This window comes from Zonotrichia albicollis, chromosome 1 (assembly GCF_047830755.1).
Source record: "Zonotrichia albicollis isolate bZonAlb1 chromosome 1, bZonAlb1.hap1, whole genome shotgun sequence".
NCBI classification, from domain to species: Eukaryota; Metazoa; Chordata; class Aves; order Passeriformes; family Passerellidae; genus Zonotrichia; species Zonotrichia albicollis.
Window position 1 is genome coordinate 20,895,607 of NC_133819.1, and position 15,987 is coordinate 20,911,593.

Genomic DNA, 15,987 nt, shown 5'->3' on the forward strand with positions numbered 1-15,987 from the left:
ACAGTTTTAATTTTCATCGGTTCTTGAGGTTCCACCTCCAGCAGGGAGGTGGAACCATCAGCCTACATGCATCCCCAGAAATGAAAAATATCAAAAATGCATATATTATTTCAGAATCAGAAAATAATGAGATAATAATGCATGAAGATAAGTTATTTTCAAATACTGTAGTGAAGAAAAAAACTGTGAATTTTACACTATAATTCTACCAAACTCCTTTTTAAGTACTTAGACTATCCAGGCTGCACTTGTTTTTTTAATTTCCAGAAACAAAATAGAAGTCTGATCTTTCATATGTTGTCAAGAACCATTGTTTTCAAAGCAATTGAATAGAGTGGACATGTCTTGCATTTTTCAGTGTCATTTTTTTCTCAGGCGTTTGGCTTATATTCAGTGGTATTGTGCTCATTTTTTCCCCAGCAATACAACTCCCACTTGAAATAAAGGGCAAACATAATTTTGCAACATGTAGGAAGGATTGAGCAGCACATCTGATCTACACCAACCAGCTTACAGTTGCATTCATATTTTAAGGCTGTGAAAAAAACCCCACAGGGATTAGATTTGCCTTTTCATAACCTGCTCCAGCAATTACTTGATGCAATGTTAAAATACATTTCACTAATATGAAAGTCCTAATGCTACTCAGTAAAAGTCTTTAATTTTACATTCCTAAACTGCCCTAAATGACATAAGCAGAACTATGACAATTGGAGGTTTTCTCCATAGAGGAAGATCTGAAATTTTTGATGCCCACTTCCTTTTCCAAATGTGTAATTTGAAATGTATGAAGGGTCTGAAAAGCTGTAGAATGATGTAAGTTTCTTCCATTTATTCCAAGCTGAGCAGCCAAAAGAGAGTAATCCAAAATCAATAGTGACTTTGCAAAACCTTGGCCAGGCTATAGACTGTATAAATTAATCCTTTGAGCATTCATTGCCTCAAACACCTGGTCACATGAATGAGGTGATTCAAATGCTTACATTTACAGACTCACCCTTGGCTAACCCTTGCCTCTCTGGGATGGTTGCTTGGAGAAATCATAGTTTCATGTGGTTGTACTAATTCCACTCAATTTCCTTCAAACACATTATTTTAAAAATCAGATATTATACATTTTTGGGTATAAACTACAGTAAAAAACTGTTTGAACTGTTCAAACACATCAACAAAAATAATTTTATTATTAGAGTAAATAATTCATTATTTAGACAGACATTTTAAATCCTGTCAATAAACGCCCTGATTCACGAAAATATTTAAATGTTAAGAAACATCAAACATTTATACCTATGTTTTATTTTACATGTGTCTTGAAATTCAGCACTTAAACTGTGAACCTCCAGCACATATTTAAGTAAATACCTGAAGAGGATTTCCCTTAACTACCTACCTAAACTTGCATGTGCTTTATAGGATGCATGGTTTGACTGAGCTCAAATTGGCTATTGGTACAATTGAAGTAATATTTTAATGTCATGGCTTTTTTCCTTATTAGAAAGAGTTATTATAGTAACTCTTTACTTGAGTTGATACTTGTCATTGAAAAAGTGAATGAAAAATAAAATTTAAAAAAATATTAGCAACACTAGGTATTATCTGATGCCTATGTATTAACCTAGAATGACAGCTTTGATTCTTATTTACTGAATAACATAAGGATTACCTGTAATAATTACTTGTATACACAGATATGCATATTCATAGGTTGTATGGAGTTAAGTAAGCAGAGATAAAATGGAAGTAGGTAATGATATGCATAAAATGTTTTTCTCTTGTCCCTGGACCTGATCTGTGTTTGCTCTGTTACCAGCAAGGGTTCAAGCAAATGACCTCCAGATGCCCTTCAGAGGTTCCTGGCAACCTAAGTTATTCTCTGTGACTCACTCCTTGGAGAAACCTTTTTGTCTCCACTGACTGTATAATTAACTCCAATTTAGAACTCTTAGATTCACTGTGAGATGAGTCCTACCCTTAGCCTATGGAAAGAAAAACTGCATGTGTAATTCCTGTTGGGTTCCCACAAACTGCTTAGACTTTGAAAGCACTAAACCATTTCCAATCTGTTCTTGCCAGGTGTGGAGAGGAAATAATGAAGAAGCAGCAGCTTTGTTAGCCACAGGATGTGGAAGTTCAGCTCCTGATCCTGTTGTTGCTCCAAACAATGTGATAACTACAGTATTTCAGTCTCAGGATGCTCCTGCTCCAGGTTTCTCTGCATCTTTCACAAGCAGTAAGTAATATTAAAGCCAGGTGGCTGCTTAATTAGTCCATTTGGGATAAGTTTGACCTGTGTGTAGCAATTCAGAGCCCAGTCCAACAAGGCATTGAAGCTTCTGCCCAGATGTGTAAATCAAGAGTTTCCATACTGAGTGCAATGAACTCAAGTGTCAGACTTGCCTAAGATGCAGCTCTAATTTTGTAGTTATTCTCAGCCACCTTTGCCTTTTCAGTGTGCTGAAAAGAATAAATAGGCTTTAAATTTTAAAAGTTCATAGTTAAACTGCATGGAATCTAATGCTTTCATTTTCTTAAAAAGACATTTGTTTAACCATGGTACGTGCTTTGTGATGGTCAAACCCACCAGAAGCAGAGAAGGTATTGCTCAGCTGCTGTTGGTAACCGGGGTTCTTTGTAGGATTCTGCCTAAGGAAACCACTTGCCCTTCATGGCATTCAGATAAAAACAGCAAGAAACTAAGTGTTTTGAGGGAAACACCATTGAAGCATTCAGAATTCTGAATTGAAACCACTTTTGTTTTTTATAATGTTTGCACTAACATAGGCACGATCTCAGTGGAGACAGTCACAGGCTTCATATGCCTGTTCCTAATCTTCTACCAGCATTTCACTGTGCACTGCATTATTTTAAGCTTTTGTCTTAAAAAAGAAAAAACAAAGGCTATGCAAGTCATTAGTATCCAAAGGAGCTCCATGAAAATAAATTGTTTTGTGTGCTTGAAAACTTCTGGATAGTAAGCTTTTCCTGCCTCTGCATACAGCAAAGCAATGCAGAGGTGCCCTTACATCCTTGCATTTTCCTGGAAGTCAGGCATGAAACAAGAATGGCACCACTTACACTAATGTGGGCATTTTCAAATAAGGCTCCTGTGCCCCAGTAATGCCCCCTCCAATTCAGACACATTTGAATGTTCTAAGGGGTTTTGAAATGTGCAGGCTCCACACCCACAGGAGCAGCAGTGCTGTGTCCTCCTGGTCAGGGCTGTGGGCCAATGGGCTGCTCTTACACAAGAGTGTGACACTAGGTGGGACAGCCCTATGCTTCCCAAAATCACTGCTCTGGCTATAGGTAAGACCTGCCTTTGCCATCAGGGTATGTGATACTCTCCCTGATTTTTTCACCATTAGAGATGAGGTCCTTGTGTACATTATTGGGTTTTTTACTGCAAACCCAGAGTAGTATTATCACCAGATTTATAACTGTGCTTTATTTATTTGTTTGCAGGATGTGGAGTAAATTTCACTGGCCCTGAAGGTCGTATTGTCTCTCCAAACTACCCTAGTCGGTATGATAACAACCTGAACTGCAACTATATTATTGATCAGGGACCACAGTCACTGGTGATCCTAGAATTTGAGACTTTTGACTTGGAAGGTAACTGGTTCATAATTTCAGTATGCATTATGAAGTGTAATTTCTTACTTGAAAACATGCAAGTCTTCTATAATTGATGGTGTAAGTTGCTGGCCCATTCTGAAAATCTTTTACAGATGAGCTTTTATAGTTTTCAGGGTTAGGTTTTGAGTAACTGAAGTCTTCCAGAAGAATGAAGAGAGATTTCACCTGTTGAATATCTTGCAGCAATGATTTTGGGAATTTATCAGATTCTTGGAATATAAAAGTGATCGTGGCTAATCTGGGTCTTTGTTCCTGCCTTTTTGTTTGTTTGCTTTTTTGTTTCTTTGTTTGCCATTGAGTCTTACAATCATTTTGATCTTAACCTGCTGTTTTGCTTTTCAGTGCATCTGCTTCTTAACTTATAAATATACTAGAATGTTTTACAAGGATGTAAGAATACAGAAACCTGAAATTAGGTGAAAGACTACAGCAAGGGAAAATGCATCAATGATTACCCTATACATACCAGTAACAAAAGTCCCTCTTGTGATTATCAAACTTGGCAGCATTTAGCCAAGACGTAACAAGTACAGTATCCTGATCACATTAGTGTGAGTGGTAAAGCTTTCTCAGCCTTGATAAGATCATATTTTTATGTGTGGATAAGCCATGATAACACAGAGGAATCCATATGTCCAAACTACTTGAGGGGCATCTCATATTTTGAGGCCATCTTACGCTGGTTCCCTTGAAGTGACCAGTCAAAGAGATATGGAGTAATTTGAGACTAAGTTGGGTTGTGTGATTTGTATTTTTCTTCAGACCCAACAATAAAAACAGAAAACAGTATTCTTTTATTTTCTTTTTAAGTTTCCAGACTGTTTTGAATTCAAAAGTATTCTGATTCAGACTTAAGTTTGAGATAAAAATTTGTTTTGACTATGATTTTATCTGAAATATTTTTTTCATCACCTAATAAAAACCACTGCTTTAAGAATTTTTAAAAATAAAATGTAAACCACAGAAATTATGTAATTTCTTCACATAGAAGACACTGTTACTCAGCAAAGACACTAAATATTAGGCTGAATCAGATGGTGCCAATTTTGACAACTTTTTGAGAACATTTACTAATCTGCATTCTATCTGTGCATTCAGTTAATTTATAAATGGATCCAAGCTTTTATTATCAAGAGGGTTAAAGCAGAGAGGCAAGTGACACAGACATATTAATGAACATAGATCTAAATAAATACTAAAAATATTCTGTTTCTTGCAGGGCAATTTGTTCCTTTATTTTTACAGGCTTCCTTAGGCTACACTGACTAAAAGTCCTTAGTCACATGAAAGAGCTGTGGATATGAGCTAATGGACATCTGGTTAGCAAAGAGGAAGTAGAACACTCTCCAGCAGCTGGATACTAATCTTTTTCACAAAATCTTAAAATACAGCCCTGCAGTAATGAAAAATCACCTGGGTTGAAACTGTAAAAAAGATTGAAACCACCATCTTGAAAACTATTATTGCAGAAATGAAAAATTATTCAGCAGCCACACTGAATATATTTAGCACATATCTGGCATTAAGGGTTTCTAGTGTGAGCTCCATTAGTTCTTTTGCAAAGGCAGGACAATATTTGGCAGTATCTGTTAGAAACATTTCTAGCTCTTCCATATGCAAGGAATCATTGAACCTACTTAGATTGCTGCTAAGAGTGGCCTTTAAAATTGTGACCATGATATTGCAGATGTTCTAGACTGGGTTTTAAAGTTTAGCTGCATGTCTAATTAACATAATTTATTAACTATTTGACCTCTCAAAAGAAATCTCATTTTTTCCATAGTTTTTGTTAAAGAAATGAAATATTTAAGATAATGCATGTAAAGGATGCATATCTCATTGACTTGAACAAGTTGAGATATCTTCTCCAGAAAATTAGAAGATAAAAGTTAATAGTCTATAGTGCCGTGACACAGTGCCACATAATGGAATGACTTAATGGGTTAGTCACAGATCTCTGCCTCTGAAAACATAATAGTAGCTGTGATGAGAAACCTCTTCTGATTGTAAAGAATGACTGAGGCTGGAAACCCACCGCAGTGATATGGCATCAGTACCAGGAACCAAATGAACATGACATGCATGTACTACCTATTAAATATGTATTAAGCACTAAATATAGCAACAAGCAGAGCAAGAGAGAACTTGGGAAAACTGCATTAGTTTCAAAATTTAATCTAAACACTCTGCTTCTTGGTAGGTAGAACAATTTTTATCTCCCTTTGAGCCCCTGAAAATATACTTCTAATTTAGACATTCACCCAGATTTATCTCCTAGCGGTGGACATAAACTCAGAACCAACTATATTGTGCAGGTGGAGTGAATTACTTTCTGGAAACCTCTCTTACTCTCTTTACCTATTGCCTGTTGCAGGAAGCCATAAACAATAGCTTACACAAGATACTTGAGGTCTGGGCAGGAAAACAGAGGCAAGATGAGCCCCATGAATGGAGCTTGGCTTAGCTTCTGTGATTTCCTCGCAGTGTTCAGGATGTTTATTCCTGTGCCAAATTGAAAATGGTCATAGAACCTCTCTTTTGATTTGCCAGTTTCAGGAAGTTGCATAAGCCGCCATGTGCTTCTTGTACTACCACTTGCATTGTGGTGTTTGGTTACTTTATAGAGAACAAAACAAATAAGGGTGAGTTTGTTATCCCAGCCCAGCTTCTGCAGTGATAAATGTCTTCCATATGCCCTCCCTCCTTGGATCAAAAGTCTACAGAATTAATAAAAAAACCCTTATTTCTTGTTGGACTAAGAAGTAATTAATTTGGACAATTTACCCAAGTAATTTGGACTTTCTTGTTGGACTAAGAAGTAATTAATCACATTCAATTTCTCATCCAATACAATAGTGCAATATTTAGTGCAATACAACACATTAGGTTTATTCAGATGAACATCCTGACAAATTCTCTTTTAGGACAGCTACAGTAGTGTATTATTAAGTGGCTGTAATACTCTTAAAGTGTGAGTATAACACACAATAAAGTCTGAGTCTCAAATAATGGGAGAATAGGGAAAATGGATGTAGGCTTCCTGCAGTATCTGCTTTTAGAATTCTGTAATATTTATATTCTGTCCATACAAGACAACTGCTTTCTGTTTATACCACATTGATCTAAAATGTTTTAATAACTTGTTTATTTCTCCTTTTTAAAAAAAAACATGTCTGCAATTTTGCAATCTGGGATAGGGTCACAGCTTTGTTTTGGAGTCTGCTCTATCTGCTTTCTCAACTGTTACTAGGCAATTCAGAAAATAGATAAATTTAGCAATAGAGCATTTTGAAATAGAATATATATGAGAAAGAATTTTAATTCCTTGCTTTCAAAATAATATCTTGTGCTACAGAGCTGGTTGATATATTGCACAGTGATATGTTTCTAGGTAATACTTCTACTTTAGTAATTCCTAGTTGTATTGCCATTTATATCACAAGCTGGTATTGGGGAAAAAAAGCCTTATCATTTTAAACAAAAAGACAGGTTCTGCCTCAATACTAAATGAAACAGAATCTATGACTAAAGGCAGAGAGATAGGAAGAGGACATTGATATTAGGGATCAGATGGTCAGGGGCCCAGATTTGATCAAGGCTTTTGTGCTGGCATCATATCAAACAAATGATTTTATGGACCATAATGAGACTGGACAGAAATTTCTGCAAAGTGGAAAGGAGACAACCTAAAGGCATATTTCAAAATATAATGTAAGGACAACTGAAGTTCTTATCATGTGAACTTTGGGTCAATGTATCAATGCTGAATGGTGCCAAGAAATGATAAATAGAGCACAGATAGATAACAAAGGGCCTTGAAAGCAAATGCATGCAGCAGTTCAAAGAAACAGGGATATGTTCATAATGTCAGGCCAAATAAATGATCTCTCCAGAAGTATTTGGAAGAAATATTGTCAAGGCTAGAGGAATGAATGGAAGGATAGGAAAGAGTTTATCTTAAAGATAGTAACTGGAAAATTATGGGGTTACTAACACAGAGAGAGCAGTTGCATCCGTCCTCTCAATGAGATTACACAGAGCTAATGTGGAGATAAGGAGGGCAAGACAGAAGATTTCTCATTGAATCCTCATGGATGAATCAGAACAGAGGATAGAGTAACACCAGGAGGATGAGCAAAAGCTCTTAGTAGACAAAGTTTTACGAAGAAAAACAGTGCTGACTACGTGGAAAGTGCCTGTCAGCTCAAAGAGGATGTTGGTCTGACATCTGGCTAGGAACAGATCTCTGGAGACTCATGAAAGCAATTTCATTTTAGTGTAAGGGACAGAAACTGGCCTAGAAAAGATCTAAGATTATGTGATTAGAGGAAATAAAACCACAGAGAAGAATTGTGGATGATGTGCTGAGTATGTGTAGAAGCTGAAAGTATGATATGAGGAGAATTCGAATCTGGGGAATATTTACAGAATAATCCATTTAGATTGGTGAGAAATTAAAAAAAGTGTAAACAAGAGAATGAAGTACAGGATAGAGATCAAACAATGACTAGTCTTGCCAGAATTTATGAGTCATAAATCATATTCACCCAAATAATAATTCAAAACTAGAAATTAAGACTTTTTCTCACAATCCTTTGTTAACCATCTCATTTTTTCCAAAGCAGCATTGCAAATCAACTTGTGATTAATATTAGGGACCTTGGCTTTGCTGAGAAATTAGTTCCGCTTCATGCCTTTCTCTGGTATTTTCAGAAAATTACCTAGGCTGCTTTCTTAAATTTTTCACATCTTTAAAATACTCATCTCAATTTCTTTTTGTTTTATTTGAGTTTTAAGGTTTATGATTTTTAAAATTTTTATCATCTTGTCAAATATTCCAAAACAGTATAGGAAATGAAGAATATTTTAAACCAATTCTTTTATGAACAGTGTTATCAGCTATCTGAGGTGGCTGGTTGTTATCAGCTTAGTTACTCTCACTAGAGTCAGACAAGCACCATATTCTGAATTGACATAATTGCAAAGCATGTAATGCCATATTTCTGTATTGACATAATTGCAAAGCATGTTAGCATACACTGTCTTCATTGAGACAGAAGGAATTTTTAAAATTCAGCCTCCAGAGATGATCTAAGATACATCTGACTGCTGAGATCATTCTGTTGTTCTCATGAAACAGGACTATCACTCCACTCCTACTTGTCATCCTATTCAATACGAGTTATCTTGTTTCCGGCAACAACTGGAAGCAGCTTGTTTTGACTGGACAATCTGCAGGAATAAATCTGCTACAACAGTAGGCTCAGTGTCTCTCCTGTTAGATTTAGGTAACTCCCCATTAATCCTCTGCAGTTTAAGTAACTGTCCCATTATTGCTTACAGGTCACTAAACACAATAATTTAATAAACATGTGACAGCCCAGCTTCCAGTAAGCTTATAAATTATGAAAAAGACACAGAAAACATCAAGTTATCCTTTAGGTATAGCAACTAATGAAACTCATTTTTTGGTAGGTGTGTGCTGTGTTTTTCACTGACAGCATTAATTCAGCTTTCTTGCAAAACCCACATGGCTCTCTTCTTGCTCCCACCATATATCCCTTGGTGGTGGCAGCCTGGGTACCCACAACCTCTCCCCTGCTCATGGCTCCCAGCTGGGCAGGGGGGTGGTGACATGGCTCTGGCTTTGGCTCTGAGCTCCCAGAGTGCTGCTGGATGGTGCTTGTAGGTCTCTCACACCCCCTAAAAGTGTGGCTTGTCCTTTGGGTACATTCCTCTGGCACTCTTACTCAGCTATTGACCTTTTGGTCCCCTCAGTATAAGAAAGACTTTAGGCTATTAGAGAGCTTCCAAAGGAGAGCTATGAAAATAGTCAAGGGTCTAGAGGGGGAGCCACATGAGGAGCAGCTGAGATCCCTTGGTCTGTCCAGCCTGGGGGGGACTGAGGGGAGACCTCACTGCAGTTACAGCTTCATCATGAGGGGAAGCAGAGGGACAGACACTGATCTCTGTGGTGCACAGTGACCGGAAACAGGGGAATGGCCTGAGGTTGTGTCAGGAGAGGTTTAGGCTGGATATTAGGAAAAGGTTCTTTCCCCAGAGGGTGGTTGGGCACTGGCTGCCCAGGGAAGTGGTCACAGCACCAAGCCTGACAGAGATCAAGAAGTGTTTGGATGGTGCTCTCAGGCACATGGTGTGACTCTTGGAGATGGAGCTGTGCAGGACCAGGAGTTGGACTTGAACCTTTCAACTCAGCATATTGTGTCACTCTGTGAAACTGACATGACTTTGATATTTTTGAGATCTTTCACCTTAATCAAATCTGTTTGCAAACAGTGATGTGACTAGAAAGTCCTGAAGGTAGGGCAGGGAGTCAGAGAAAACAGCTCATTCCTCCAGAAACCTGATTGTAAACGAGAAGCTTAAAGCAGTGGGGAAAAAATAATAGAATGCTGAACTTCCTATTTCTGTATTCCTTTTTTTCCTACTCAGCCTAATATCTGCACTGATTTTCCCCCCAAAATAGATTGCTTTAGAAAATCACTGCAAGATCAAATTTCCTTTTGACTTTTCCATAAGCCAAGCTGAAGACCCTGAGTTTAGGTACTCCAAAGTTAGAGGAAAATTAGGAAGAAATAGGTCAGCTCTGAAACTTGCTGGTGTATGGACTATTTTTTGATTTTTCAAAAATCTCACTCCAAATGGTTTAAAATTCCCTGCACTGAATACTGAATTCTGCATAAGGGGAAAGAAATTCCAGATAGGTAGTTGCCTGTAACAAAAAGTACATTGCTTTTATCTGCAGAGGACATCCATGTTTTTGTTGGGTCTTCTTACCTCTTCACAGATAGTGTTCACTCAACTGTGAACTCCCACAAATTTAAGGGGACTGGAGCCTTTTCTAGATCACAGGATGTGTTGAATGAGACAAATCTGAGTCTTACATACAAGGCCTCTCTGCCTTTTTCTGCCACAGTTTTACTGCATGTTAAAAATTGACCTTCGCTTCCTCAGCAAGCAAAGGAAATCCTGAGATCCCTGGAATGGAAAGTAGTATAAAATGTCATTCTTCTCCTGGATTAGGTCTAATAGTTGTTGCTCAGTAAATCACATGTAAAACATGCTGCTAACACTTGTGCACTCTTTTCCATGCAGCCCCATCAGTCCTGAGCAGAATTTGTCTTTATGATGGAGTGAGCATCTTCAGTGGGAAGAGCACGGCCGCTCATCGCCTCATCACTCTGTGTGGCAGGGAGCTCCCTGCCCCAGTCAGCGTCTTTGGGCCCATGCTGCTCAACTTCTACACTGACTCCCACATTGTGGGCTTTGGGTTCCAGGCCAGATACAGAGCCATTGGTGAGCACACACTCTTCTGTATTGGAGATGGCAGAAATATTCTGGATAATGGTTCCGTGTAGGAAAGCTGTACCTCATTTTGGGAATCCCTCAATGGGTGCACATGGTACATTTTCGCACTCCATTTGCTCAAAGCAGTTCTCAGGACCATGGCACTGTTTGGTGTGTATTAACATTCTGAATTATGTATTACCTCATGATTCTCATTTCTAGACTTTCCACCAAATCAGGAACTGAAATATTTTCCATCTCTGTAGAAAAGAGATGCAACCATTTTTGGCAGGTTTTGGTTGGTTGGTTGTTCTTTGCATGTTTAAGGAGAAACATCACTAGTTTCTTTAACTGATTAATTTTTAAAAATTTTATCATTTACAGGAGAATGGTCTAATTCTCAGTTATACTAAAATTACATTATACAATATGGGAAACAGAACAGGTAAATGGACACAGCTATATGCCTCCAATTGTAGACCCTCTTGCAGTGTCAGGAATGAATGTAAACAAAACTTGGGATATAGATTTATTTTTATTTTTTAATATCTATTTTCACCAAAGCTCTTTCGTCATTCACAAGAGATCTCTTATGTTTTAAAGAGGAAATTTGAATTCAAAAAAGAAATTTCCAACCGGGTTTAGAATTTACATCTACACAAATATCCCAGAAAATTGATTTTATTTGCAAAACAAATTTTAATATTTTCTAGGTTTAACTGGTAGAGATCGCTTTTAGGTTTGAAAGCATTATTTTCTAACTGCTAAGTGTGAGTTTAACTTTGGTATTTCCCTTAATGCATTCCTCATGTTCAATGCCACACCACAGAAGCATAAAGCTAAATTCTTTATGTGAAATGAATGGTCTATTACAGATAAGAAAGAGGGACTGGCACTGAGAAATGACAATGTGCAGTTACTCATGGAAAAGACCTTCATAACTCACTCCAGTCAGTTGCTGCTATCTGACTTGTGACTTGTGACATTTGAGAAGGATAACTGGAGCTTTATTAGCTTGTTGTTGTATACAAAGCAGATTCTGCCAATTAACATTCCTCTTCCCCATAGTTGCATTGTTTGCTGCAAAAAAAATGAAAAAGGCTCCCTCCTCCTAATGTAGAATAATGCTGATTCTTTACCTTCCAAACTCCTGTCCCTTATCTGCCAGCTCTCCAGGCTGCCAGCCTGAGCCATCAGGGGCTCTGCATCCAGTAGCACCCTGTATGGGACTGTCTTTGTTAAGGGGGTGGCCTGGGCAATGCCATCTGCTTTAAAACATGAAAAACTGTGTGTGGCTCACAGTTCAGAAGCTCAGAAGCTTATCAACAGGATGCAGGGAGACTTGGGGAAACTTTTTTTTTTTTCTCCTAAATTTAAGATTATAAAATGAAGGCTGAAGCTAACAATGGAGATTAGAGGTTTTGTTCCCTGAAGCCCTGAGGCTGGGAACAAACATGAGCCACATCCTGGCCTCATTTGCATCCATGGTGAGAAACCCTGAGAAGCCAAGCAGTGCCTGGAGTTTAGAATTGCAAAGTTTAACTTGCTTTTCAGCCAGAAAGCAGATATTCCATCCTCCAGCTCAGCCACCCCACAGTGCTGGTGAGTCCCAGCCCAGGGTGAAGTGGGGAGCAGGATCAGTGATACCTGGAGACTCCTCTGTGCATTTCTGTGCAGAGCAAATGCTACAGCAATGCTCCTGCTCTGACAAGGTGTTGACAGATGATGAGGCTCTGCATATATTTATTCCAGAAATGTCAGAGTTAGGGTTATGAGTGCAGTTGTGGCTAATTAGAGGTTTCCATGGGGCCAGGATCTGGATGAAGGAATGTCTTTGCCCACATATTAGCTAGGTTTCTTTTGGCAAGCTAGAATGAGTGCAGAGATATTCTCACTCGTGCTGCTGCATGTGAGTTACCCATTGCTCCCTGCTGCTCCCTGGACCTCCTGCAGGACATTTGCAATCAGTCTCAGTCTGTTCCTGCTCAGTGCCAATGCCATTTGGTGTGGATTAGCAAGAACCCATTACTGCAGTGCTGGTTAATCCTCCACTGCAGAGCACAGCCTGACAGACATCTCACATTTAACAGTTCTAGGCATGACAATGAACACTGCTCCACATTTATCAAGGGTCTTTCTTTCCTTGCTGGTAAACTTCTGAAAGAAATATGAGAATTAGGACCAAACTAGTATTCAGACACTAATAATTTTTTTTCTGTTTACTCCACAGCTTGTGGTGGCACTTTCAATGGCTCCAGTGGTGTTATCAGCAGTCCAGGCCATTCACATCTTGATTATCACAACAACATGAACTGCTCATACCACATCACAGTTGGAAATGGCAAAGTAGTGGCTCTGAAGTACGTAATCCAAATTCAGTTTGTCATTAAGGGAACAGGGAGGTTTCTGATTCCAGTTACAGCAGCAATTATTGACAATATTTTCTGTGATTCTCCTTTTCCAAGGTCAAAGCCAAACTAAAATAAGAGATGGTTACTGAAGTCACTTTTATCAGCCTCAGGCTCCCTTCCATCTTTCTTTTTAACTTGTTAGGTAAAAAAATCACAGTTTTAAGTTTTTTAAGTTTTAACTTTGTTTACTGACGAGACTAAGAAATTATAAAAATGCAACTCATGTTTTTTAGTTAAATTCTGTCAGCCTTTGAGAAGTTTATACAAGAAAAATAATAATACTTTTAGAAGGATAGTAATCATTTTATAGCCAAAGTGATAATACCCACCCAAAAATAGTGTATTTCTGAGTGTATGCTGTCTTACCTAAGAGAGGCAGATTATTGCCACAAAATCTTGCCACTGAGAAATTAAAAACTGATCTGTTCTTCTATCATGTGGTTGTGAATTAGGAGGACATTTCCCAGCTAAGAGGAGGACTCACTGGCCTGCACTCTGTGCCTGCATTTCTTAGGCCACTCATGTGCCCAAGGGAATTGCAGCCTGAGCAGTTGCAGGAGGGAGAGAGGGTGTGTTTGCACAGGAGAGACCTCCTGCTTCATGGAAAGCTGAGGTGTGCTCACACCTTGCCTTGCAAGAGGCCCCGTGAGTGAGGGACCCAATTTCTCTGAGGTTTGTTGGCTGAAGGGTTTCGCCATGCATTTAATACTTGCTTGGTTTATTCCTGAGAGATGTGTTTGGCCTTGGTATGGCTTTGGCTGCTGCAAGTACTTGGACCTTTTCTCAAGCACTAAAACACACATAACATAGGAAAAGAACTGAAAATGTGATACCTGAGACTCCAACTGTGTTTTACAGATTCAACAGCTTCCAGCTTGAACTATCTCCCTCCTGCTACAAAGATTATGTGGCCGTGTATGATGGCTCAGATACTCATGCTCCTCTCCTTGGGAAATTCTGTGGCTCAGAATTGCCTCCAGATATTAAGAGCTCCAGTAGTAACTTGTTCCTGGTGTTTATCACTGACTTCTATGGAGAAGACAGGGGATGGAAAGCATCCTTCAGAGAGACTCTAGGTATGTGTATTATCAGAATCCTGATCTGCTGGTGAGTAATTTCTGTATTTTGAGGAGCAGTTGTGACATCCCTTTCCAGGGGTGAATGAAGCAGAAGAATGTTTCTGATTTTGTGAAAATTGAGTGAACTAAGCTAAATACTAGGCTTATGGGATCCCTGCATTCCAGTCTGGTTCTGAACTGATCTCCTTCATTCCTTGCTACCCTTTCCCTGCCTCTGAAGCTGAAGGTGCTTCTTGGGTGACTGAAGGCCAGCTGCACCAAAAGATCTCTCTTTTGGCAGAAATACAGCAATACCCTAGAATTCCTATTCTTCTGTAGTCAAAGGTTGGTGGTGTGCTAAAGATGCTTCCTTTCAATCTATGCTCACTTTCCATTTCCTTTCAGTTTCCCTCACACCTTCTAAAGAGCTAAAGTGTTGAGGCCAGTTCAGATTGTGGTTCCACACCAGGCACCACTATGCTGATTTCTACTGATTTATGGGATCATTCTGAGTAGCTGGCCATAAAATAAATGGGATCACAGTAAGAAGGCACTGGATGCCCTTTGGTTTGATGGATGGAAGAATAAGGGGCAGAGTTTGATTATTACCTTAAAAAACCATTTAAATTCAGTACTTTACTTTAAAGATCAAAGTGTAAAAGGAGATTTTTATTTCCTTATCTGAATTATTTAGGGATGGTAAGTAACAAATTATTACATGCAAATTGATTTCATGTCATCTCTACTACTTTCCTGTATAATTAACTCCATGCCTTTGTGGTCTAGAAAGAAGTAATTGTCTGGTTTGCAGAGCTGGCGCTCAGACAGATGAGAATGAAAGGCCTTTGTGGCAGAACAAACATAGTCTTCTGCTGAGTCACTGAATCCCCTCCCTCTCCCCAGCCAGTGACTTTCTCATTCGATAGTCTGAGAAAGTACTTACAGATAAGAAAAATAACTGGTTCTACAGGCCTTGCCAAGAAAAATATTCCCACAGAACCTCATAGTTATAACTATTATTAACTCTTCCTTTGCTTCACTAAAGTAATTGCTACAAGAATGCTTAAGACCTTGTGAATGGTCTTTAAATCTTGTGAATGGTATTCCAGGTAACTCAATGTTGCTTCACATGTTGCTGTTTTTAAATGCTGAAGTATCAGTTGTTATCCACTGATCCACTGCAGCCTGGGTTAGTATTTCCAGGGTGAGATCATCAGGAACTCCCCAAGCTCTTCCTCTTCCTGTTGGCATTTAATCAATTTTTTTAGCCACTGACTTTAGATTTATCTGTGCAACTTGCCAGATCTCCTTAAGCACACAACAGAACACAAGCCAAGCTCTTCAAGTCAGCACCCTGCCTGATAATTTCCTAGAGTGAGGAGAAGCCTTTTATGAATAAACTTTGACATCTCTTAGATGTTTTGGAGGGACATTTCTGGAGGCTCCCAAGAAAAGCAAGGTTAAGATGTTGCATGGGTTACTCAGGAGCTATGAGTTGCAAGTTATAAAAGATGCCCAGGAGGAGGTATGGGTTGTGTGACCAAGAGCCTGTGGTGGTGAGCTGCTTAATG

The 15,987-nt window shown here is 38.7% G+C and overlaps 1 protein-coding gene across 1 annotated transcript in view; it reads left to right on the plus strand.

Moving 5' to 3' along the window:
- Positions 1-15,987, plus strand: part of CUBN (cubilin) — a 141,628-nt gene that overhangs the window by 109,350 nt on the left and 16,291 nt on the right. Inside the window, exons 54-58 of the mRNA XM_074528306.1 lie at positions 2,077-2,233; positions 3,466-3,615; positions 10,756-10,956; positions 13,178-13,307; positions 14,217-14,434. Of these exons, the coding sequence (XP_074384407.1) occupies positions 2,077-2,233; positions 3,466-3,615; positions 10,756-10,956; positions 13,178-13,307; positions 14,217-14,434 (856 nt within the window). The remainder of the gene's footprint in view (positions 1-2,076; positions 2,234-3,465; positions 3,616-10,755; positions 10,957-13,177; positions 13,308-14,216; positions 14,435-15,987) is intronic.